The following is a 26,211-nucleotide window of genomic DNA, read 5'->3' as shown; positions in this document are numbered from 1 at the left end:
TGTCTACATGTGCGTTTGCGATGCATTAAATTTACTATGCAGTAAGCAGCAATAGGCTGGTGTCTTAAATGTACAGGCAATCTTGGACTAAATTTAGTCCCAAGTCAGAACAGCCTTCCATGTGCCCGTGGCCATTGAGGGGAGCTCCAGCCCCCGGCCACATGGCTGCCAGTTTTTGGCAGCCATGCTGAAGCCAGAGGCAGCTGCTCGCATGTGGCAGCCATCTTAAGGGCTCATTCCTACCTGCACAACCCTGCCCAAACCCTCTTCTGCTTGGGAGCCACGTGCCCAGCACAGGGCCAGAACATGGCAGTAACATACCTACCTTGCTTCCTCATGCCACCTCTGCCCCTGGCAAGCACTGCTGTAGGCCATGGTGCTGGCTCTGCTGGCCCCACTTCACCCCTCCCCCTACCAGGCCCTAGGGCAGCCGTGCACCTGCCAGCCAGGCCCAGAGTACCAGTAGGGGGAAGTTCTGGCTGACCCACTCCTCCTGTGCTTCCTGCTCCAGCCCACCTGCCCCACTGCCCACACACCCTGACCCCTTGCCCATCCCCAGCACCACTCCAGGATACACACATAGGTCAAATAGTACAAACTTTATTCATGGAACAAAACCACCCCATCCCTCCCTTCCACCTCAACAAACACAGCCCCCTCTCCCCTGCCCACTACACAGTAACCCTCCACCACCCTCCACACCCACCAATTATAAAAAACCCATTCCCCAAACTGCAAAGACACTTCAGGTGTCTGACTCATCCCTAAGTCCATCTGCAAGGGGCTCAGGGGTGGGGCCACCCAGGGTGGAGGCCTGGTGGCAGGTGGCCAGCACCCTGGCCACAGGAAATGCCACCATGGGTCCAGGGGCTGCTGCAGAGCCCAAGGATGCCTACAGCTGGCAGGCACTGCATCAGCTCCTTGATGATGCTGCTGGGGCCCTGCTGCAGGGCGGCAGACAGGACCCAGGGGCCCTGTGGGGCCAGGGTGGGGGATCAGGTGCTGAGGAGCGCGGGTGCAGCCTCTGCTGGGAAGCCTTGGGCAGCAATCTGCTGCTCCAGCAGCGCAACACACTGCCACTCCAAGATTACCAGCTCAGCCCCTTGCTCTGCATATGCCCAGAGCTGCACCTCCTTCTGGGCAGTCCCTTAGGTGAGGGTCTCTGCCTGCCATGCCCGCTGGTTTGCCACCCACCCCTACACAGCCACCACCAGCTGCTGGACCAAGCGGGTCCAGTCAGGGAACTACAGGCCAATTAGTTTGACTTCAATCCCTGGAAAGATCCTGGAAAGAATCATTAAGGAAACTATTACCAACATCCTAACAGAAGGTAATATTTTGAGAGATAACCAACATGGCTTCAAGGTGGGTAGATCTTGTCTGAATAACCTGATCTCCTTCTATGACCAGGTGACGCATCACCAGGACAAAGGAGAAGAGGTGGATATCATATTCTTGGACTTCAAGAAAGCTTTTGACCCGGTGTCCCATGATGTCCTCATGGAAAAATTGGGGCCTTGCAGCCTAAACAATTTCATGGTCTGGGGAACTGGCTCTGTGGATGGACCCAGAAGAGTGACAGTTGATGGAACCAAGTCAACTTGGCACAGTGTAACCAGTGGCGTCCCCCAGGACTTTGTTCTTGGACCTGCACTCTTCAATGTGTTTATAAATGACCTGGACTCAGGTGTTACTAGCAGACTGGTTAAGTTTGCTGGTGACACCAAACTACGGGGAAGTGCAGCCACCCCAGAGGATAGGTGGGCAATCCAGGCAGAACTCAACAGGCTTGGTGGGCAGATCAAAACCAGATGACATTCAACGCTGAAAAATGCAAGCTGCTCCACATTGGGAGAAAGAACCCCCACCACACTTACAGGCTTGGCAGTGCTATGCTAGCTAACACCGCATCCAAAAAAGACTTGGGGGTCATGACTGACCAAAAGATGAACATGAGCCACCAATGCGATGACATAGCCAGCAAAGTAAACAAAATTCTGGCATGCATCTTCCGATGCATCTCAAACAAGACCCAGGAGGTCATCCTACCACTTCACTCAGCCTTGGTGAAATCACAGCTGGAACACTGTGTCCATTTCTGGGCTCCACAATTCAGAAAGAATGTGGAGAAGCTTGAGAGTCCAGAGGAGAGCCACGTGAATGACTGGAAGACAAGAGGGCAGGCCTTATGAGAAGAGGCTGAGAAACATGGCACACTTTGACCTAAACAAGTGTAGGCTCAGGGGTGACTTGGTGGCAGCCTATAAGTATATAAAGGGTGTGCACCGGGAACTGGGAAAAAGTCTGTTCACCAGAGCAGCCCATGGGAAGACTAGATCCAATGGTTACAAAGTCTTGGAAAACTGTTTTAGGCTGGACATAAGGAAAAACTTCTTTACTGTCCAAGCTCCCAGGGCCTGGAATAAACTCTCCCCAGAGGCGGTGCAGCACCTACTCTGGATTTCTTTAAGAAACATTTGGATGCCTATCCTGCTAGGAGCATTTGATCCCTGCTGACTGCCTGCTCCTTGGGCAGGGGGCTGGACCCGATGATCTTGCGAGGTCCCTTCCAGTCCTAATGTCTATGAAATCTGTGAAATCTATGAAGGATGTGGTGGTGGTGTTGCTGGCATCTCTGGGTGGCTCCAGTGCTAGGTGGCCGTGACTCTGCAGTAGAGGTCCTGCAGGCCTCTGCAGCAGAGGTCCTGAGGGCCCCTCAAGCCTCTCCCCATGTCCAGATATTGACCCTGAAGCAGCAAGAGATATAAAGCTTTTGTGAAAATTTGCAATGTTTGAGAGATAAGATGCTGTGCTCTAGGGGGCCTGTGCTGCCTGGCCTCAGATCAGAGGGCAGCAGAGTTTAGGAGCCCAGGGACCATGGTAAGCTGGCTGGGCAGGCCTGGGCCCAGGGGGATGCTGCCTGAGCGCCCTGTCTGTGCTTACTGCCTGGGGCCCACTAGTGGGCTGTCTGCCTCCCCTGCTGTCTTCCCAGGGCGGGCCAGGCCAGGCCAGACTGGCAGCTCTAGCCCCCACTGGCCCATGCCTCTGCTTTCGCAGGCTCACCGCTGGGCTTTGCTGCCACCTAGCCCCTGGGCTTAGGGTGTGTGGGGCTCCAGGACAATGGGGATAAGGGGCTGTCTGTGCCCCTGCCCTCCATCAGGGCGTGTCTCAGGGGAGGCACCCCCCTTGCTGCGCCACCGCTGCCCCACGTGTGTCCCTGCTATGTGTGCCACAGGCAGTAAACAATGGGCTGTTTGTGCAGGTGGAGGACTGCCCCAGCTACAGTGCCCTGCTGCTTGCTGATCCTGATGGTGCCCTGGGCACCTACATTCCTGGATATGACAGTGTGGGGGGCAAGTCCAGTTGCCCCACAATGTCTGCCACCACGTGGAGGGAAACCTGTTGCAGTGCTACACATCCCTGTCCCCGGCTGCCAAGGAGATCACCACCAGGGTTGATGTGTATTTCAGCGTGTGAGAGGCCTGTGCCCACCCAGCCACAGGGACACAGCCTGCTCAGTAAAGTTCTGACCTGTGTCCCACCTCCCTGTGTGCTGTAGGAGGGAACCTGGGGGCAAGGGAATGAGGCTAGGCAGAGCAAGGCTGGGGTTGGGGCCGGGGTCAGAGGCAGGGGTGTGGACTGGGCATGGCAGGGCCCACCCCCCAGTGTAGGACTTACCATAGGTCCAGGGCTGGAGAAGCTGGCAGCTTGGCATGGGGCTTGCCATGCCAGGCGGCATCCGGCTGTGCCCAGTGTCTACAGCCTACAGTGCGTTGGGAGCTGGCACCCAGCCAGGGTCTCCTCCCTCGGAGAAGCTAGTGCTGCTGGCAGCCAGTGGTGGTGTGGCTGGCTGCTCCTCATAGGCCGCTGTGGAGAGGGGCTGCAGCTGAGGCAGCCACTGGCCAGGGCTCCCTGGGCTGCCAGTGAGTGCAGGAGCTGGGCCGAAGTGCAAGGCAGGGTGCTGGAGGCCTGAGGTCCCCTCTCCCAGTGATGAGTCACTGGAGTTGTCAGACTGGGGTGCGGGCGTGACCTCCTGGGGTGTCAAAATGTGGGTCAGCTCCCACATAAAGGGCATGGTCCTGGGGGCCCTACCAGACTGGCAGTTGTGGCTGGTCACAATAACCCACTAGGCCTGCAGGGCCTTGACCTTCATAAGGCACTGCTGCGCTGACTGGGGGGGTGGCCCTGCATTCACATCCCAGCTGCTAGGGCCTCATAAATGTGAACACTCGAGCACCTGTCCTGGGTGAACTACCTCAGGACATCCTCCCCACCCCACAGTGCCACAAGGGCACGCATCTCCTCCTAAGTCCAGTTGGTGACCCTGGGGCTGTGAACAGGTGGGTGACTGTGGGCAGGGCCAGGGCTGGACATGGGGGAGGTGGTGGACACATTGTCTGACTGGGCCTGTGCAGCTGGTCCTGTAGGGATGGCCCTAGAGAGTTGGCAGCAGTACCCCTGACTTGGGCACGGCTAGGGAGATGCAGCTGTGCAGCTGAGGTGCTTCACTATGGTCCTGCAAAGAGGGCCAGTACCCCTGGTGGAATCACTGGGCTGGGCAAGGACTGCACCAGAGAGTACAGGCTCCTGGAGTGTGTGCTCCACAGAATGAAATGGTTGCAGGCTTTTCTACCCTGCAGCTGGGGGCAGGAGCCGGGGCCTGGGCTCCAGCTGGCTCGCTAATGGCTAGGCAGACTGCACAGTAACTAATTGGGCATAAATTTGATATCTGTATCACGCAATTAGGAAATTTATACACACATCACCACAATGCACCATATTTACTGTGTAGCACATGTAGACATACACCCATACTGTGCAGTAATTTTGGTTACTGTGCATTAAAAGTACACCTGTAGATGTACCCAGTGGTGCTCAAGCTCTAGCCCACAGTCTGAATCCAGCCCACAAGGCCGTGCCATCAGGCTAAAAAATCTGGTGGCACTATTTGGTGGGAATCCTATGAGCCAGATTGTTAGGTACAGCGTGCTAGATTAGACCTGAGCATGGTGGGGTAGAGGTTCTGGGTCACTCCATGGCTAGATCGAGCATGTGGAGTTGAACCCAGGCCAGTGTGGTGGATTGCACCTGTGGACACACTATGTGCACAAACCCCATGCTGGATCAGGGCTGTGGATCAACCCCACATGCAGCATCTGGCCAGTGGGCCAAAAGGTGGAGCATCAGTGGTTTAAACTCTTTTGTTTGAAGCATCTTGGGCTCAATGAACCTTTACAGAATACAGAAGCAGGTTCTGACAAACTCCTGCCTAGATTGCTGGTAGTCAGTCTCAGGGTTAGTGATCTGTCAAGCTGTAGGAACCTACTGGCAGGTCTGCTCTGCAGCCATGAAACTGGAAACACTGGGACTACAGTGCCAGGGGAGCCTGCCTGGTAGGTCTGCTCCAGAGTTGGAAAACCTCCTTCATCTGGTTAGGGAAACTGATATTGGTTTGAAAAAATAGAGACCTTTTATAAACCTCATGGAGTAAAATTAAAGGATTGCATATCGGCAGTTTAAACGTATGTTGTAATTAAAGATCTTTATGACCTAATTTTGTGGGTCAGGAGTTAAGTAATTCAAAAGGCAGGAAAAACAAGGTTGTGCATGAATTTATGCTGTGTATACCAAGTGAAAAGTAGAAAGTACTTGCGGAAAAGGCATCATCACAGCTGGATCTTAAACTGAAACAATGATCCATACTTGCAGAATTATAGTGGCTGCTAAGTCACAAATACTTTGCTAGTCCCAATGATGTAATTTATCTGTTCAATGAAACAATTTTAGAGTTCAGACATTATAAATGTATTATAACCCAGCAAATAATTCATCTCAATGTCCTCTTTTTTAGGTTTCATTCACTTCTGGAATTCTGTGTAATTCAGGCTTTTCTAAAATTTCCCATGCAAAATAACTGGTATTCTTTGATTATCTCTAACAAATAATACATTTCTTAAATTCTTTATAAAGTTTAAGAAAAAAACAGAAGGATGAGAAAGCATAATAGTGATGTACTTGCTGCTGCACAGAAACTGCCACAGTAGATCAGCCAATGGTCAGTCTGTCTTTATGAACACTTTAAGAATAACTTGCTCAAAAGAAAGTTTCTATCCAGCTCCCTTTGATCCAGTTAGTAATTTACTTATGCCCTGAAGTACAGTGGTTTGTACCCCATGTTGAGGAGTGTTTAATTTTTCATATTTTTGGCTCATTATCCAAAGTAACTTGAAAACAAGTGCTTTCAAATAGTTTAGGAACTTTTGAAAAAGCTCCATTATATTTTAACCATAATTATATTATGCACACATGTAATGTAAACATAATTTTTTTTCTAATGTCAAGTATATCTCATAACAATGAGTTCCAGATATTTACTATGTATTATGTGAACAAAGTACAGTATTTAATTCTATCAAAATTATTACTTTTTAAATTAAAGTTATTTTATTCTTCTGTTAGGAGAGGATACATAGGAATGTCAGTCTTTAATCTCCTTTCTAAGCAAAATAATTTAATTTTTTCAATATTTCTTTTTTCACAATTTTCTCCAGACCTTTAACCATCCATTCACCTCTGTTTTTTCTACTAGTCAAGTCAAGTCAGTCCCAAGGCTGCAGTGACCTTTGGGGCATCTTTGATGTAGTAATAACTTTCCTTCATTCTACCCTGTCTTTTGCAATCCTTGTACAATCAGTCAGTTTTAATCCCACCCAGTTTCTGATGCTGATGGTCCAGCTTGTCCTAGGTCTTCATCTGTCCACAGCACCTTGCAGGATGGTGTTAGTAACATGTTACATGTTCAAACCATTGCATCTTTCTTCTTCTTATGATTTTGAGCAAGTATTCATATTTGCCAATTTCTTGTCTGAATTGATCTTTCATAAATTAATTTGTTGTGTGTGCAATGTAGGGTATGTGTGGAAGTCTTCTGAAGCTCTGCATTTCAAAGGTCTTCAAACAAGAATAGCCATCACCATTGAACAACTTGCAAAGCTAAAGAAAATCTGGACTAGCAGCAACATCACAATGAAAATGAAACTCCATCTACTATATGTTGTTGTCATTTCAACAAGTGTTGCGAGGGGGTTGTGATACCTGGACACTCACTAGGGCACTGAGAAAGTAAATCGAGACCTTTGAATTGTGGTGCTTTCTACAACATCTTTTGAAATTGGATGACTAAAATGAAATGCAGTGATCCAGCAAGGATATGCAATATCTAATGATAGTATAGTCTTAATAATATATTTAAGAACATAATAATTGCCATTTACTGGGTCAGACCATATGTCCATGTTGTCTAGTAACCAGCGTCACACAGTGGCAGAGAGTGGATGCTGAAAGGGAGAGCGAACAGGATATGACCAGGGTTTTTTCCCCATTGTTCCTCTCTCCATTTTAGCCTCCAGCATTAGGGTGTAGGAAATTCTAATTCAGAGGCTGTACCCCCTAACTCCAATGCTCAGGTGTGACGCATAGGGGGTGAATGCAGGTGCACTTGCACCCCCTGAGTGTGATGATGCACCCCCCACAAAAAGGCACCACCAATATTGTTGGCGGCATCTGTGGGCGGTTGCCACTTGCCACCCTGCCACCAACAGCGCCAGCAGCATCTGTGGCCAGTCCACGATTGTCACTGGCTGCTGCTGACTCTGCTGGCAGCATCTGCAGGTGGTCACCAACCTATGGTCGGTGCTCGCCACAACGCCCCCCCCCAACCGCTGACAGCGCCGGTGGTGTCTGCAGGAGTGCCCACTTACTGCCGCCATGCTCCCGCTGCTGTGCAACCCCAGCTCCCAAGGGCACGCATCATTCATGCCAATGCTCAATAGCAAGTGATGATCCTTTCCTCCAGGAAACTGTTCAATCTCTTGTTGAATCTGTCAGCTTTCACAACATCTGGTGGCAATGAGTTCCACACTTCAATTACATGCTGTGTGAAAGAGAACTTCCTGCTGTTAGTTTTAAACTTACTACCTACTAGTTTCATTTTGTGATCCATACCTTTTGTATTGTGCAAGATAATAATAAGAAATCCTTACTGAGTCTCTTTACCATGTAGTATTTTATAAACACATATCAGGTCCCCTTTCAATGTCTCTTTTCTAAACCGAATAGGTTAGTCTCCTTAGCCTCTCCTCCTATGGAACCCTTCCACACCACTAATCATACTTGCTGTCCTTCTCGGTACCTTTTCTAGTTCTTCTATATCTTTTTTTGAGGTTTGGGGACCAGACCGAGGCATAGTATTCAAGATGTGGATGCCCCATGGATTTATAGGGGGCATAATGATACTTTCCATTTTGTTTACAATTCCCTTTTTAATAATCCTTGTATTTTGTTTGCCTTTTTGATGGCTGCTGAACACTGAGCTGATGTTTTTAGTGAACTGCCCACAGTGACTCCTAGATCTCTTTTCTGTGTGGTAACAACTAATGTAGAGCCCATTATAGGGCACCTGACTGGGGTTTTATGACCCCTCCCACCCCCAGTGCTCATTCCTGCCCATGGCGGGGGGTCGGACTCGATGATCTGTCTAGGTCCCTTCCGACTCATGATTCTATGATTCTATGACAGTTTGGGTATAGTTCGGGTTATTTTTGCTCAGGTGCACCACTTTATACTTATGTACACTGAATTTCATCTGCCACTTAGTTGCCCACTTGCAAAATCATGCCAAATCCTTCTTTAGTCCTCACAGTCCCTGTTGGTCTTTAAAACTGAATAATTTTGTGTCATACACAAACCTGGCTACCTCATTATTTCCCCTTTTCCAGATCACTTACAAATAAGTTAAATAACACCAGTCCCAATACAGATAGATCCCTGGGAGATTCTGCTGTTTACTTCTTTCCATCCTGACAACTCACCATTTAAACTCACTCTTTGCTTTCTATCTTTAAACCAATTTCTAATCCGTGCATGGAAATTCCCTGTAATCCTGTGACTAGCTATTTTAGTTAAGAGCCTCTGAAGCGGTACCTTGTCAAAGGCTTTTTGAAATCCAAATATACTATGTTAACTGGATTGCCCTTATCCACCTGCCTATTGACATGTTCAAAGAACTCTAGTAGGTTGGTGAGGCATTATTTCCCTTTGACAAAGCCATGTTGGTCCCTCCCCAGCAAGTCATGTCATCCATATGCTAAACAATGTTTATTTTTATTATTGTTTCTACCAATTTTCCAGGAACAGAAGTTAGGTTCACTGGCCTGTAGTTCCCTGCATCCTCTCTAGAGCCTTTTTTAAATACTGTAGTCACATTGGCAACCCTCCAGTCCTCTCATACTAGGCTGTTTTTAGTGATAGGTTGCATACAGTTAGGAGTTCAGCAATTTTTATTTGAGCTCCTTCAGGACCCTAGGGAGTACTGAGTCCACAATAATGCCTTTTTATTAATAGTACATAATGCCTCACTTTTTAATGAGGTCTAAAGGTTTATCTACATACACATTCCTACTAGGACCTCCCTCAGGCTCCAGCATTTTTAATTATAACCAATGATCTTTTCCTAAAACACCACAGAAATGATTACTACAGGAGAAATTCAGATGTTGTTAGAAATGTTTAAATGATTCCTATTTAACAATAAGGTTTTAAAAATAAACAAATATTCAGGAGAGATTGGTTAGTTGTTCCCTCCTCCCCCCCATAAAGCTTAGTTAATTGTTGTAAATTAATTTTTACTGATATTTATAATTCTACGTGAAAACTGTTCTGATTCAACAATACAATTAGGTTTCCTCTGGATATAAAAAGAGAAAACTCCAGATAAACACAAAACCAAACTCTAACAACTTTAGCTAGTACAGATCTTCTCTTTTTCTAATTTTGCATGTTTGATGAACAGAATTGCTAAAAGTGACAGATGAGTATCTGATGGTGATATCTACAGCTGCAATAAAAAGATAGTGTGTGGGGAGGAGTGTGAGGGTGGGCTGACGTTTTCAAACATCTACCGGGACAATTAACCAACAGACTGATAATACAGATATTGGGAAAATCTATGCTCAATATAGAGAAAAGAGAAACTATTCACCTTTGCCTATGGTACATTTAGAGGACAGGGTATATTTGTATTTAATCCCTTATGAAACATGGTTTTGGCTATGGGTTTCTCATATTCTTATAGTGAAATAGCTATACAATCAGAAACATGTTTCAGAGTTGCTATTTCTGTTCAACAGAATTAATTATATTTTTTAAAATTTTAATTCTATATAAAATATCTGTACTAATATATGATATACTGGTATTAGCAATAAGATGAGTGAATAATTTGTAGCAAATAATTTGTTAAATTTTACCTCTGACTTCACCTACATTGAATTTATTGCTATACATACAGGTTGCAAACAGGTTTGCAAATATTTGAATCTCAAAATTGCACTATAATGGTAAGTACATGGGGTTTTTTTCTTTTTACTGTTCTCTGGATGATTTATATCATGTTTTACCTCTCACAATCAAAGATCCTGGCAGATGTTCAAATGATTTTGCCATGGGATTTGAGGAATTTTATGCTCTGAAGCAGCCCTGAACCTTGGGTCTCAGACCAGGGGCTGCCTCTGGGGATCAGATGGGAAGCAGCACCAGGTCTCTGGTATGGACTGGGGAAGCCCTTTGGGGATGGGGCATGGAGCCTGGTTCTCGGGTTCATCCTGATTCTTGGTTTCTGGTGAAAGTGTGCACCTGGGGACCAGGTTGCTTTCTGGTCATCAGCTGCACGTGTGTTGTTTCTATGTCACAGCATGAGCAGGTGGCAACCACGGAGCTCCCTGATCCCATGGCTTCTGTGCTGGGGTACACTTAGCTGGGCATGAGGTAGCCTGGGTCCTCAGCTGTTCTTGCTCCAGATCCTGCATTAAGCTGTACAGTGTGGCTTTAAATGACTCTGCACAGGGGAACCCATAGGTTCCCAACGCAGGGACATTTAAAACCTCACGGTGCAACCTGATGTTGGGTTACATGCCACACATTCAAATTACAAACCACATTAATGTTTTACATTAAATGCATAACACACCTGTGGCTGGTATGCCATTTTATTGTATTATAAATTGGCTGAATGTGTGTCATGTTGTAATGTCTGCTAGGGCCCAAACAAAATCTGAACTTCATTTTAGAAAAATATTTTTAATGAAAAATTCTAAGTTAAATTAAATTTATAAGTATTTGTGTTAATACATTTTGATTAGTTGAACATTTGTGAAAAACCATATGCAAAGAGGTCACAAACAAGTTTAACTCAAAAGTAATTTTAACATTGTAACCAATGGTCTCTGAACTTACTGTCATCATCGTATATTTCCCTTTGCCCAATGAACAGTATCCCAAGGTTCTGACCTCTATTATCTGGAGAAGTAGAAGTCACAGATCTGCTCAACACACCTTTATTTCCAATATCTGAAGGGCAATACTGTATTTTTTAGTTTTTTCCTCATGGATTTCATTTAACTTTAGTTGAGGCAGACTTGCTTCTTTGCTCCTAAATGAATAGACTGTGAATTCATTCCACTAAGCTTTAAAATGTATAAGCACAGGAACACAGGAATGCTACAATTAAATGTACAATACAGTATGACACTCAGCATGGTATGAACTTTGCTACTCAGCACATACACAACTTGGGAACACAGAGCTGGTAGATAAAGATGGCACAGAGAGACTAGGGTTTTATTTCATAGATTTCATAGATATTAGGGCTGGAAGGGACCTCGGAAGATCATTCAGTCCAGCCCCCAACCCCAGGGGCAGGAAGTCAGCTGGGGTCAAAGGATCCCAGCAAGATAAATGTCCACACGTCTCTTAAAGGCGTCCAGAGTAGGTGCTTGCACCACATCTGGAGGCAGCCTGTTTCAGGTCTTAGGGGCTCAGACAGTAATTAAGTTCTTTTTTATGTCCAGCCTGAAACAGTCTTGGAGGAGTTTGTAACCATTTGACCTTGTCATCCCTCGGGGTGCTCTGGTGAACAGGCGTTCCCCCAGGTCCTGATGTACACCCCTTATGTACTTATAGACAGCCACCAGGCCCCACCAAGCCTGTGATTTTCCAGGCTGAAGAGTCCCATGGCTCTCAGCCTCTCATCATAAGCTTCTCTGGAGCGAGGTTTACAAACTAACCAGTGAACACACACTAATCTGAGTTATCTTGCCTATAAAATGGATGCTTACAATTTTTTTTAATTGTAAATTTCAACATCGTGTAAAATACTCCTGGACAATAGTTTTACCAGAATTAAGAAAATGGGATGGATCAGAGGAAAATATATACAGCCTCTTTTTAAGAGTTTCCCAGTGTCTTTCACTCTTCCAGATTAGATGATGCAAGGGCCAAGTCTGTGGAGTGTCCCTTCCCCAAATCACCTGCATGGTAAACGGGTTGTTGGGAGGAGCTTCAGCAGCCTTTTAGTAAAACCATGTGTCCTGAATTAACAGGTATGAATATCACAAATTGCAAAGCATGCTAAAGAGGTTTTGCAGTCCTTAACAGGTACAGTAATTATTACATGGACTGAAAAACTCTTCAACTAGCATGTAGGGTGCCTGTATATGAGGATGGTGGCTGCTCCGATGTGCTGTAATTATTTGACTAAGTCTGCTGGAGTGTGGTAATTACCATGCTCCAGCAGTCTCCTTCATCTTGTGTATCAGTGTCCCCACACTTCAAAATAGCAGCAGGGACACCTGAACTAAAGCTTGTCGAATGAGTTTTAGTTCAAGCGCCTCCATTTTGAAGCATGGTAACTCTTGACACACGAGACACTGGGCATTTTAATCAGAGCAGGTCTTGGAGTCACTCTAATTAAAGTGCCATCCCTTCACCCACAGAACACGTGTAAAAGTGCCCATAATGGGTTTCATTTAAGTCACTTCAAAAATGAGGAATTTTACAGAACAAGGTGGACAGTTATAAAGATACATGTGCCTCGCAGCGGTGTGCTTCCCAAGACTGAAAGCTAAATGCCATTAACCAAATAATACAATGTACTAATTCTTTACAAATTCATGTTTGTGCTCATGCTTTAGGAAGGAGGGGGTTATTTCTGCTCCTTCTGAAGTCAACAGGAGCAGGATTAGGGCTCTGCACTTAATTGCTACATTACACAGCAATTAAGCCAAATAAAAAAGCATTAAGGCATGAGCTGAAAACACGTCTGTTTTCATGCCTGCCTGATATAATGCCCTAACAGGTAGCTGTTTTATCCAAGAGAAGAAAAAATTCAAATCCATAGTTAAAAGAATTTTCTATTTTCAAGTAATTACCCCACGTGGAGTTGGAGATTTTTTTCCTGCTTGTGTTTGTCCACTTGATAGAAGAGGAGAAGAATCTGGCACTAATCCCAAAGACTGTTCCTCTTCATATTCTGCTGAAAAGATAATATGAGACTAAGGTCATGATCCAGCTTGTCATGAAAATTATGTAATTAAAGTGTGTTTAATACAAATGTGTATTTAATTTGAATGGAAATTAAATTATTATTCAGTTACCAGTAGGACATTAACTAACACTGGTTAAATATTTTTGTAACAGTTTTCACAAAAAAATGTACATTTTTTCATCAAAAACTTTTCCGGGTTTCTTGAAGCCTGTTTTTCAGCAGGATTATGTACATTAGCAGACTTCTTATATCTAAATTTATAAATAAATAGCAAATATTTAAAAAAATTAGACATTTATGGGTAAGAATACCATGTGCACCTGTAGCAAGTATAATTCAAAGGTTATCCAATGCACCATTACAGACTACTCATGATGTTATAATGCAGCAGAGTGTGAAATTAAGTGAAATAAAGTTATTTTGAACAATTTTCAAGGTTTGGTATAGTTTTTTTTTCATCTTTCCCAAGCCATATAAGTCTCTGCTGAAGATCAGATAACTGAAGAGTTGATCCCTTTTGATTTGATCAGGTTAAGGTTGTCTCATCACCAGTAGTAATACAAGTTTAATAAAAGAAAATGACTTAACCTAGCATGCTTATTGTCTTAAGAGACATCGCAATGAATTTCCACCTTTTGGGTCTGTGCTTTTAGAATGTGACCAGACATGATGTTCCATCATGTAAAAGTTCAGAATTGACAGTTCTGTCCTAGCGACACCTTGTGTATCCAAATATCAGCTGGGCTCTCGATTTCCTCAGGCCCCTGGCAGATGTTCAAACAATGATGGAATGGGAACAGAGTGATCTTATGTTGCATCCCAAATATTGAACCTCCTGCCTTGGGGGGCATAATATTCCTCCAGTCCCAGTCACACCATTGCTGAGCTGCTCCTAGCCCAATCCTACAAGAGTGCGCTGAAGACAGCTCTGTCTCAGACCCAGGGCTGCCCCCAGCCCCCTGCAGGTTCCCTGAGGTTGCTGGGGCCAACAATCAGCTGATTATCAGGCTAATTCCAAGAGTCAAAGCTGGGTGCAAGACCTAGGGACCACGTCTAAGGAGCAGATTGTTAGACCTAGCCCAGACAGCCAAGGCCCCAAGCTGTTGGGACAGCTCATTGTTGGACCCAACTCCAACCAACAGACCTGGGTCCAGTTTGAGACCCAAGGCTGTTGGAGCTGGATCTGACCATCAGGGGATAGCATACTTGAACAATTTTTGGATGTTCTGGGGCACTAGGACCCTGGAATCTGGGAACTTCTCTGCTGCAAGGTCTCCAAGCCCTGGGACATCTAAAAAGCATGGCTTCACCTGGCTGCCTGCATTTCAGCATTTTTAAGTGCCTTGCCCTGCAGCTTCCACTAAAGATCAGATAACTGAAGAGTTGATCCTTCTTTGATTTGGTCAGGTTAAAGTTCTCTCATCACCAGAATTAATACATGTTTAATAAAATAAAATTAATTACCTGTGAATCCACCTCAATGGAATCCTAATTCTTGGGTCTCCAGCAGCCAGAGCTCCTTGAGTCCTCTACCAGGGAACCTTGTATATCATTCTTCTGGTAGCCGATTTTCAGCATCAGGACTAGGGTTGTCCCAGTCCCCGTGCTGACCCTTGTTCCAATGTCATTGCTGACAACTCTCAACATTGGCCTGAGGATGCCACATACTTAATTTATGGTGACATAAAAATGAACCACAGAGATATTATACATTTTTCTGTGAAATTAAGTGGCAAACCAGCCACAATGTTATGGTACCATAAATCAGCTGAAACTGTGGCACGGTTACTACACTACCACATTAATCACACCATAACTGTAACATGTGCCAGGGGTTTAAGTCATATGGGAATATTTTAATTTTATTTTGTATTCAAGTTTAGGCTGTATTAGTGTTCTGCAAAGGTTGTTTTAATGATTAGGACTCAGGAATAAATTCAGAGCTCACACTTGGGATTCTTGCTTTAACTGCTATTTCTTTTCTTTATAACCTCAGGATATAATTCAGTTATCAGGGGATGAAACTTTCTCCATTGGGGGTGGGGGAGTGGGAATTGGGACCTGTGCTACTGCACTGGCAATTTGGCTTAATTGAGGAGCTATTACTTAATGAAAGGCTGAAATGCCTATGAACTGTTTAGATCTTGTGGGAGCCCCAAAGAACTGCCAAGATGGTATGTGAACCAGGTGGTTGCATGTGGTAAAGAGGAGGGGTAGAGGTTGGTAACAGAAGTAATACTGTGAGAACAAGAATGTATCATTGTAGTGTCACTACATTTCAGACTTAGAAAATGCTACATGTTCACATGCTAAATGTTTATCTTAATTTAAACTGTTTATGCATTGCAGTGAGTTTTTGACTTGTCATATGTGCACTATATAAACTTACATATTTGTAGTAATAAGCAGTATAACTTGGTAAAATCTTGGACTATCAGTTAAACCCATACCGGTATACCAGGAAGAGCAGTAAACTTACTTTCACCAGCCACATAATTAGCTGGAAAATAACCTTGCTGTCCATTTGCTAGGCTGCCAAACCACCAGTTATCATTATCTTTGTATAACACTTGGATAATGTCACTGCGATGGATGGTTAGCTCATCTGATCGATGCGCTGTGTAGTCATAAAGAGCCACTACCTAAAAGAGAGATAAGAGCACCACAGCTTTATCACAACCATGCCACAGAGAAAAAAGCGCAACATTCACTTCCTCTTGCAGAAAAGCAGCTGAAACCAAAGCTGCACTTTGGTAAAAGCTGAGGCTGTCTCAAGTTTTGCTAATGGGATCAGGGGTGGTGGGAACGCAGCAGGAGAAGCAAGATAAAGGACTGTGGGATTGCAAAAATGGTAAAGAACATTCAATACACTAAGATTAGCTTCAAAACAGCAGCTGTTAGTTTTATAAGCAATTTACTTACGAGGCAAAAGAAAAAAAAAACTCATACATTCATTTTCTCAGAATTGTTACACCACCTTCAGATCCCACTCCATGAGTGTGTGCATAAAGCATATGCATTTGAATAAATGCTCCAACAATGTGATGATTTTACTAGAAAGAAAACTCAGACGGAACAATGTCATTGTATAGCTTTATTCTGATCCTTTCAATTATTTGTAACATTTTGTTTTGAAACAAATACTTGGCTAAACATTTGTATACTGGACACACATATTATTAACTACAAAATATAACTATTTACTTTGAAACATACTGCACTGCTGCATCAATACTTCCTCCACAGAAATTTTAGAGGTCTCCCCCATGCTTCACAATGCATAGAATATACAGCCATCAATCAGAACCCTTCTATCTGCCCTGAAAATAAAAATATGATGGATCTTTTCTTACTTAGCTCCTACAGCTATATGATCAAGGAACAATTTATATCCCATTTTTGTGAACATAGAACAGACGAGAGTGAAAAACACAGAAGGTTTGAAAGGATATTGGACCCCCTATCTCTCCCCTATTCTGTCAAAAATGGCAACCTTATATTGTGCTCTATTTTGCACAAAGTATTTATTGATGAAAGCATACTTACATATCAAAAAATGACCAGGGATACTGCAACAATTGCAAAGTGAAGAGATGAAAATACTTCTATAATCATAAAGTTAATGCATTAGCTTATAACCTGGTCAGCAGAAGAGCATTGAGATCAGCTTTGTTCCTGATAGATAGGAATCTATCTAATTGTACTCAGCTGCCCCAAACACAACAGAAGGAGGAAAGAATGTGAATACCTCCTTCTCTATTATAACTCATCTCCTGCATCAGGAAAGCCAACAATATGATCAGAGGTGACCACTGTCACTGTTGTAGTTAGATGGATACAGCTTACATGCTCATGTCCAGTAAGGGGTGCTCTAGGAAAGCCTACTTACTGAGAAGTCTCAGGACTCCTTCATAAGATAGTGAAAACCAAGAGGCCATGTAAAGTAAAAGGAATATAAAAATTCAATTGAATGCAGAAAAATGAAAGGCCAGGCCAAAAAGTGTGTGCGCTGGGGAGTGTGTGGAGGGGGTGGTATCTTATAAAGACTATTAGTATTTCCATAAAAATATTTAGCATTTGTCCAGTATCTGGAAAAAATAACAATAATCCAGTGGCATCACAAAACTGTAATATGCTTTAAAAAAACAAAACCAAAGCAAAGGAAAACGAAGCTAATCAAACACTAGGTATCAGTGTATCCTGTAATGTGATTGGATTCAGGAGATTATGCTATCACTGTTTAAAAACAGAAGTCAAAGTAGTCATTATCTTCAAGATCCCATTGAAGATTTGACTGTCACAGCACACAGCAAATTCATGACTACAAATGGAATCAACAGAAGCATGTAAATAGCTCATAATGTGGTCCAAAGCCATAGGAATGTCCCTTCATGCTGGGGTTTCAAAAATTTGCTAACGTTACAGACTCTCTGGCAAGTCTTGGCTCAAATTCAAACAAATATAATGCACAGAATATACATCAAAATCATGCCAAACTTGTTTTTTTGAGACTGACATGAAACCACAAGTAACATGAAAGCTTTGACCTATGTCTGATAGTTGGGGGTCATCTGAACACTGAACTCTAAAGTGCAAAGTTTCTCTCTATGGTTACTTGGGATCACTCTAAAGTTTATGGTTACTTGGGATCACTCTAAAGTTTAGAGTGATCCCAAGTAAACATAAAGAGAAACTTGACAGTCCAAACCAGGACTATTGATCTCATTTGGCCTTTTGGGCTGAATCCAGACTGCGAAATTTCCCACAAACCTATGAGCATGACAGTGACGTTAATCCCTGCAGCCACTGGACCTACTGTCTTAGTTTGGCTCCAAAACCTGGAGAATTAACATTGCTTCGGCTTGTCCCCTTTTTCCCCATGCCACCAATTGTAGGCACCAGTGGAAACTAAAAATTCCAATTTCAGCAGCAGGTAATTGTGATGAGGAAGCAAGTGGTGTTAACTCTCTGGGGTTCTGGAGCCATGTTGAAACAGTGGCTCTAGCAGCCACACGGATTATCAACTGTTGCTACAGAGGCATCCATGGAGGTGGGTGGTCCAGACTGCAAGAAGCCCTGTGGGCCAGATCACCCAACTCCAGAGGCTGGAACTAGACTGTGGACTTTATGTTTGACACCTCTGTTCTGAATTAATTAATATTTTTATAAGCACAGATGTAGTGTGGCAAGCATAGGGGTAATGAAAAAATTCCATAATACTCACAGTCTCTTGCAGTGGTGCAGAGCTATTCCCTATTCTCATACATGATGCAGCCAGATAGTCACCACTCTAGAAGAAGAAATAGTTTTACAACATTAACATGGAAACCTTTGGTAAGTACTTATTTTGAAGTCTATACTTATTTGTCATGTATTGCAAAAACAATCCACCACCACTAATAAAAAAAAAGATGTAACTCTGCACGTTATGCATATATTGTCATGTTTATATTCTATTATAGTAACTTTTCGTTCTACATGCCCTCATTAGTATGTATATTTGGAGGTTTGGGAGGTACTTGGGTTTGATTTTTACTGTTTGGGGTGGGGTAAAGTATGCAAATGTAAAGAGCCAGGTGGATCAGATCTTTGTGTCCATAGTCATTTCACTGAATCATAGATAATTAGGGAAGGAAAGGACCTCAGGAGGTCATCTAGTTCAACCCCTAGCTCAAAGCAGGAGCAGCCCCAACTGGATCATTCCAGCCAGGACTTTGTCAAGCTGGGCCTTAAAAACCTCCAAGCATGGAGGTTCCACCACCGCCCTAAGTAACTTGTTCCAGTGGTTCACCATCCTCCCAGGGAGAAAGTTTTTCCTGATATCCAACCTAAATCTCCACTGCTACAACTTGAGACCATTGGTCCTTGTCATGAATGCCATGTGCCCCTGGAGGCTGGGGGCGCATGGCAACTGCCCACAGGTGGCAGCAGCTGTGGCAGGGGTGTGGCTGCAGCAAGCAGGGAGCTCCCACAGGCAGCTGCAGTGAAGTCGGTGGCGGGCGTGGTGAGCAATAACTGGCAGTCAGTGTCCACCTGCAGACACTGCCAGAAGCATTGGAGGAGGCTAGCAGCAACTGGGGAGCATCCACAAACACCACCAGTGGTGTCAGTGGCAAGGGGAAGGGAGGGAGAGGTGACCACCCTCAGGCGCTGCTAGCAGCATTGGTGGCATTTTTTGCAGGGGGTTCACCACTCAGCTCAGGGGGTGCATGTGCACTCATGTGAATCACCTATGTGTCGCCAATGCTCCTTGTTCTGTCATCTGTCACCACTGAGAACAGTCTAGCTCCATCCTCTTTTGAACCCCACATCATGTAGTTAAAGGCTGCTATCAAAGCCCGTCTTCTTTTCTGCAGACGAAATAAACCCAGTTCCCTCAGCCTCTCCTGAGAAGTCATGTGCCCCGGCCCCTGAACCATTTTCATTGCTCTCCAACTCTCCAACTTTTCCACATCTTTTCTATAGTGGGGGGCCCAAAACTGGACACAGTATTCCAGATGTGGCCTCATCAGTGCAGAATACAGCAAAATAATTACTTCCCTTTATTTGCTGGCAATGCTTCTACTAATGCAGCCCAGTACGCTGTTAGCCTTCTTGGCAACAAGGGAATACTGCTGACACATATTGTCCACTGTAACCCCCAGGTCCTTTCCTGCAGAACTGGTGCTTAGCTAGTCAGTCCCCAGGCTGTAGCGGTGCATGGGATTCTTCCATCCTAAGTGCATGGAATTGTGGAGTTGGGAAAGGGACAAGAAAAACCTGCTATTCTAGACAAGAATAACTCCTTTGATGCCATTGTAGGCCATCAGATCTTCAGAGGAAAAGTGCTTGCCTGCATAAGTCCCTATTGTGGGTTCAGATGAAAACCCACAAAGAACTGAAATCTCTGAGCCTGCTGTTGCTGGGGTCAGGGTGTAACATAGCTGAGAGGTTGCATAAGCAACCTGAAGAGAAACAGTGACCCTCAGAAGCAGTGAGGAGCAGCAGATTCCAGAGGCTGTGCTGCAACAACAACCAGCAGTGGCAAGGAGTAACAGACCCCTGGAAGCAGTGTGGTGTTAATCTTGGCAATGGCAAGGAGCAGAAGACCCCCCTCCCCCCACGAGAGCACCACAGTGGTCCCCAACAGAGGAGATGGAGGAGTGGTGATCCCCAGCAGTGAACTGGTACAGAACTCTAATGTGGGCTTACCCAGCACTTGTCACTTTGGTGAAATTGGTAGAGCCCCCACTGCAGAATGGCAACTCCTAGTGGCAAGGAGCATCAGAGTCCTCCAGGGTGGGTCTCCCAATCTAGCACCTGTCATTTTTGGTAGACCACAAATGGCAGTTCTAGGAAGTATCCCTTCTCAACAGACTGTGCTAAGAAGTAGCTCCCCTGAGTTGTTTTGGCAGTGACTAAGAGAGATTGCTAGGTTTTGGGGGGTTTCAGTGAAATTTGGGGAGGGGGGAGGTTGTATATTTGTCCAGCTTGCTCCTTTAATAAACCCTGTTATAGCTAATATTGTTTGCAAGTGGGGAAGTTTGTTCACTTTGGAAGAGCCAGGTAGCACTTACTTTCCCAGGTTGCTGAGTGAGGGCTTGAGTCAAGTAGAAAGCTTGTGGAAAACTCCTAAATTTAGACCCAGCCCATAGTACTGTCATCTAGTGCCTGACAGAAGAAGGGTTACACAAATGAATGCACATCTTAAATTTGATGCTGCTTTATTCTCTCAATATTATTTCCAATATGTTCTCTTAGTCAAGTTTTCCAAAAGGTCACCATTATCTAAATCTCTTGGAGAATCTGTGGCCTTCTCCGAGTTTTCTGTTTCCCCGGAATTCTAATACATTTTTCTAAGACAAGTAGTCTTAATTCAGAAGAGGGATCCTACAAGATTACAAAACCTAAGCTCTCAGTTCATCTGATATACAACAAATACAATGCAACCACAGTTTCTATAGTAACCACGCATTAAAAACACTATCAAAGCAAGCAATTCTTTTAACTTATTAGCATTTATGTTCCTGCTACTTACTTGCTACTTAACATTTCTGTAATGTATGCACACATAAAACCTGACTGGGTGAACACAACACACATGAACTGCAGCATAGCACATGTAGCTTGTACAGTGGCCTACTCATTAGTTAGTGCCGTCTTGCAGGTTTCAGCATATTCTTAATCTTTTTTCTCAGACTAAGGCTGAGAAGACTGTTCAGCCAGTGTACTTAGCCTGTAGGTTGGGAGTGTCTCTTATTACTCAAAAATGATTCATCGTGATTATTATTAGTATTATCTGGGTAACCAGTTAGTGTACTTACATGACTACTGTACTACTTCAGAATCTCAATTTTTAAAGGTATTTTTGGGTTCTAAAGAAGGTTTCATCAAGTTCTCCTTTGTGCCCAAAAGCTTGTACAGAACAATTTAGACTGTAGACTGGTCTAGGCCAGTACCCTCCAGTTTAATGGGGAGAATCTCATGGGAAACGGAATCGAAGGCTTTACTGAAGTAAATGATATCAACCTCATGTCCCTTGTCCAGTTGGTTAGTTACCCAGTCATAAAAGGACACCAGGTTTGCTAGGCATGACCTACTCTTGACAAAGCCATGCTGGTTGCTTCCAAATACCCTAAGTTTGTAATTGATGACCTCCTTAACAATTTTTTCAAAATGTTTTCTTAGGACCAGTCAGACTGACCAGTCTATAGTTTGCAGGGTTGTTCCTCTTGCCTTTCTTAAAGATAGGTACCACATTGGCCCTGTTCCAGTCATTCCAGACCAGTCCCAGGTTCCACGACTCCTTGAACAGTTTCCCTAGAGGCCCTGCTATGATTTCAGCCAGTTCTTTCAGGACTCTCAGATGCAGGTCATCTGGCCCAGCAGACTTGAAAACAACCACATGTTCTAAGAGTACCCTTACCTGTTCGGGACTGATTTAATGTGGTCTGTTGACTTTCCCATATTCCTTGGGCCTCTGGACAGGTGAACAGCTCTCGTCTGATTTCAGGAATACCAAGGTGAAGTATTTAGGAGCTCTGCCTTTTTGCAGGGATCAACTGTGGGCTGTTCCTCTGTATTAAGTAGGGGTCCTACAGTGCACTCCTCCCTCCGAGGGCCACAGCCTCTAACTGAGAGGATTGAGGAGAAGACCACTTGTGCTCCTAATTCCTTGAGCTTCACCCCCATGGTCTAGTAGCTGCTCATGATTCTCTCCAGGCTGTTTCTTGCCATGTCATTGGTGCCCACATGGAAAAGGAGCAGGGGGAAGTGGTCTATAGGGTGGAGCAGCTTAGGGATCCTCACCGTAACATCTTGAATCCTGGCTCCTGGAAGGCAGCAGATCTCAAGCAAGGGGGTGTGGATGACAAATGGCTCCTTCTGTTCTCCACAGCAGGGAGTCTTTCACGACAATCACCCTTCATTGCTTCCTTGGTGGGGGTGGTCCTGTCTTTGGTGCAGAGGACACAGATCCCCATCCGTCGATGGTGTGAGGGCTGCAGGGCTATTGGTGGAGCAACTGACACACATCATGGCTTTGGGCCAGATATAACAAATTTCCACTGAGCCTTGGTTGGGGCATCTTGGTCAAGCCTGCTTTTCTGCCTGGTTTCTGTGGCATCCTTCTCCAGGTGTAGGGTCTGGCAGTAAGGGTCAATCTCTGCTTCATGTTCCCTGTTGATTTTCAGTCTGTTTGCCTCCTCCTGGAGCTCGTTCACCCAGCCCTTCAGAGTCTCTATCAGCAAGCACATCCCACAAGTGGGAGTGCTTGTGCCCCAGATCCCAGTATCCAGCAAACATGCCAGGCAGCCTCCACAGCCTGGAGGCAAGGGCTGCATCTATGTGAAGGCCAGAACAAATTATTCCATCTGGGTAAAGACCTCCGAGGTACCAAGGGGGGTGGTCCATCCAGACCAGGATGCCTAGGGGTGTGGCACATACTCATCACCATATTACAGGGCATACCCTATTCACATGGTTCCTTAGGTGCTTGTTTAAGTAGGAGACGAGGTGGGTACTTACCCCCATGTCGTCCTCACCAGCTGCTGTTGCTGCTGCAGTGGCTTGGCAGACAAGCTCAAGTAGCTGCCTGCAGGGGGATCTCCTGGCTTTCCGGTTTCCCAAGCAGCTGGGGGATTCCCCAGATCCCTCCCTGGAGAGGTGGAGGGCTGGTCCCTTGTCCCCTTTACCTGAGATCCACTGCTGGAGATCTATCCCTTGGTGTGGGGGTCTTTGGCTGCCTGGGAGCACAACAGGTATGAGGTGTGCCAAGCATCTCTGCCGGGGAGCAACTCAGGAGAGCGCCTGCTAATGACTCTTTCACATACCCTTACATGCAAACTTCTGTGCTAACTCACATGCCGGGCCAAGAGCGTGCCTGTTTGCTCACTATGTTCATGCACTCTGTTCGTATGGCTCCCTGGGGGTTGGGCTAAGTAGGAGCTGTGGCAGGGGAGGAAAAGAGGGAGGGCGTAATCCTACTTGGCTATACTCAGCTGCATCCCACCACTGCTCCTAGCTACCCGCCATGGTCTCTGCTTACTTCTTGGCTCTGCGCTGGGGGTCTGCCAAAGGGTCTGCCAGGGTTCTAAACCTCTCAGGGGCATGATGGGCTTCTACCTGTGCGTCTCTGCTAGACAGCTGGTCCCAACTAAAGTTTTTTTTTTCAGTTGGGACCCTTTTAAAAGTTTAAATCTCACAGACTCTCAAAGAGATGGCACAGGGCCCCAAGGCCCAAGCCCAGCATGCAGGAGTGGTCTGAGGCACAGTGGGGCCCCAGAGCTTGATCTCAGCAGATGGGACCAGGCAGGGCTACTGTGGGGCCCCAGAACCTAATCCTGGTACATGGGGTTTGGCAGTGGTGACACAGGGCCCCTTCTTGGCTGGTTGAGTGGGTGCAGGGGCTTAGGGCCTAGGGTTGCCAACCCTCCTGGACTGGCTGGCAGTTTACCAAAATTGGCATTGATCTCCCGGTGACTACTGAAAGCAATCCAGGAGATTGTAATAGGATATTTTGATGCTGCATTACAACATGTTGGAAAAAAAATCCTGGAATAGCTTCAGAGAGCTGGCATGGAGCTGGCTAGGGCCTGATCCATGGCATGGAGCTCTGGAGCCTGATGTGATCTGCGAACTGGCCCCTCTCTACTCATCTGGCCTGTGGAGCCAAAAGTTTAAACTGCTCACTTAGCAGTATTCTGGTTGTCAAACTAATCTGGCTACATGTGGCTTAGTCTGCACTATTCCAGTTATACCTGACTCCTCCAACTTAACCAGGCTTTTAGAACTGTACTAAATACTGGCACTTGGAAGTGCCAGAGCACAGAGATCAGCGACTTTTTCAGGGTGGTGGGCTGAAATACAGTCCAACATGGTGGGCCAGAGTTTCTGACTCAGCCACTGCTGCTTCTCCCTGGCACCAAATTGCCACCAATACACATGCAAACCAAACACATCAGAATACCCCCCACTGCTGAAATGCTACCAATATCTGAGCTTTGCTTGGTGGGCCAGATGGTGTATATTTTACCATCACATTTTTGTATGGTTTAATCAGAAAAAAAATAGAGCGCGTTTGTCAACCCCGCCCCACAAACCCCATAGTTTGGCCAGGTAGTTATCTTTTCTTAGTTTGTTACACAGCTTCCAACATTTCTATATGTTATTTTACACATACATTTTAGATTTGTTTTTACAAGCATATTAAACTATTTTTCAAAATTAATTATCTTTTTTATTTTTGTATCTAAGTTTCTAAGCTTTCTGGACTCCTTTGTATTACTACTTTGTCTTGGCCAGTGTTCGAAACTCCTCTCATACATATAATATGTGCACATTACATGATTATGCATTTTTTATTTTTGATTAACAGATATTAAACCCAGCATTCTAGAATATGGATTCCTCCGTTACTGCATCTGTCTGACATCTGACATCCGTAAGAACTACTTCACAGTTAGGACGGCTAGGATCTAGAACCAATTTCCAAGGGAAGTGGTGCTGGCTCCTACCCTGGGGGTCTTTAAGAGGAGGCCTGATGCCTACCTAGCTGGGATGATTTGAGCCCAGTTTTTTTGGGGGGGGTTTTGTCCTGCCCTGGCAGGGAGTTGGACTTGAAGATCTATAAGGTCCCTTCTGACCCTACTTCTATGATTCTATGATCCCCAAGGTAGGAGCCAGCACTACTTCCCTTGGAAGTTGGTTCCAGATCCTAGCCACCCTGACTGTGAAGTAATGCCTTCTAATGTCTAGTCTGACCCTACTCTCAGACAACTTATGGCCGTTATTCCTTGTTACTCTGGGAGAAGCTCGGGGGAACAAGGTCTCTCTCATTCCCTGCTGGTCCGCCCTAGTAAGTTTATAGGTGGCCACCAGGTCCCCCTTCAGCCTTCCTTTTGTGAAGGCTGAACAGGTTAAGGTCCCGTAGCCTTTTCTTGTAGGGTCTGCCCTGCTGTCTCCGGATCATGAGAGTGGCCCTCCTTTGGACCCTCTCAATGCTGTCCACATCCCTCCTGAAGTGCAGCACCCAGAAATGGATGCAGTACTCCAACTGCAGCCTGACCAGTGTCGCATAGATGGGGAGGATCACCTCCTTGGCCCTGCTTGTGATGCATCTGTGGATGCAAGACAAGGTGCGGTTAGCCGTACTGACTGTGTAATCACATTGGTGGCCCATGTTCATCTTGGAATCGATAATGACTCCAGGATCGCTTTCTGCCACTGTGCTTTTGAGAAGCGAGTTCCCCAGCCTATAGGTATGCTGCTGGTTCTTACTGCCCAAGTGCAGCACCCTGCACTTGTCAGTATTGAATCCCATCCTATTCTCATTTGCCCACCTGTGTAACCTG

At 45.3% G+C, this 26,211-nt stretch overlaps 1 protein-coding gene across 6 annotated transcripts in view; it reads right to left on the bottom strand.

The window, feature by feature from the left end:
- The window catches only part of AHI1 (Abelson helper integration site 1), a 203,007-nt gene that overhangs the window by 39,270 nt on the left and 137,526 nt on the right, over positions 1-26,211 (bottom strand). For 2 of the 6 annotated variants that reach the window (XM_019550218.1, XM_019550219.1), the window contains exons 21-23: positions 18,606-18,671; positions 15,861-16,023; positions 13,266-13,369 (exon numbers count right to left, since the gene is read on the bottom strand). In XM_019550218.1, coding sequence (XP_019405763.1) covers positions 13,266-13,369; positions 15,861-16,023; positions 18,606-18,671 — 333 coding nt within the window. Of the gene's footprint in view, positions 1-3,064; positions 3,076-5,554; positions 7,338-13,265; positions 13,370-15,860; positions 16,024-18,605; positions 18,672-26,211 lie in introns of those variants that run through there. The other 4 variants (XR_002103750.1, XM_019550223.1, XM_019550220.1 and 1 more) reach the window with 4 other exon arrangements.

This window comes from Crocodylus porosus, unplaced genomic scaffold (assembly GCF_001723895.1).
Source record: "Crocodylus porosus isolate Cpor-Errol unplaced genomic scaffold, CroPor_comp1, whole genome shotgun sequence".
In the NCBI taxonomy this organism is placed as follows: Eukaryota; Metazoa; Chordata; order Crocodylia; family Crocodylidae; genus Crocodylus; species Crocodylus porosus.
Note: the sequence above shows the minus strand (reverse complement) of the source record. Positions and strands in the feature narration are given on the sequence as shown.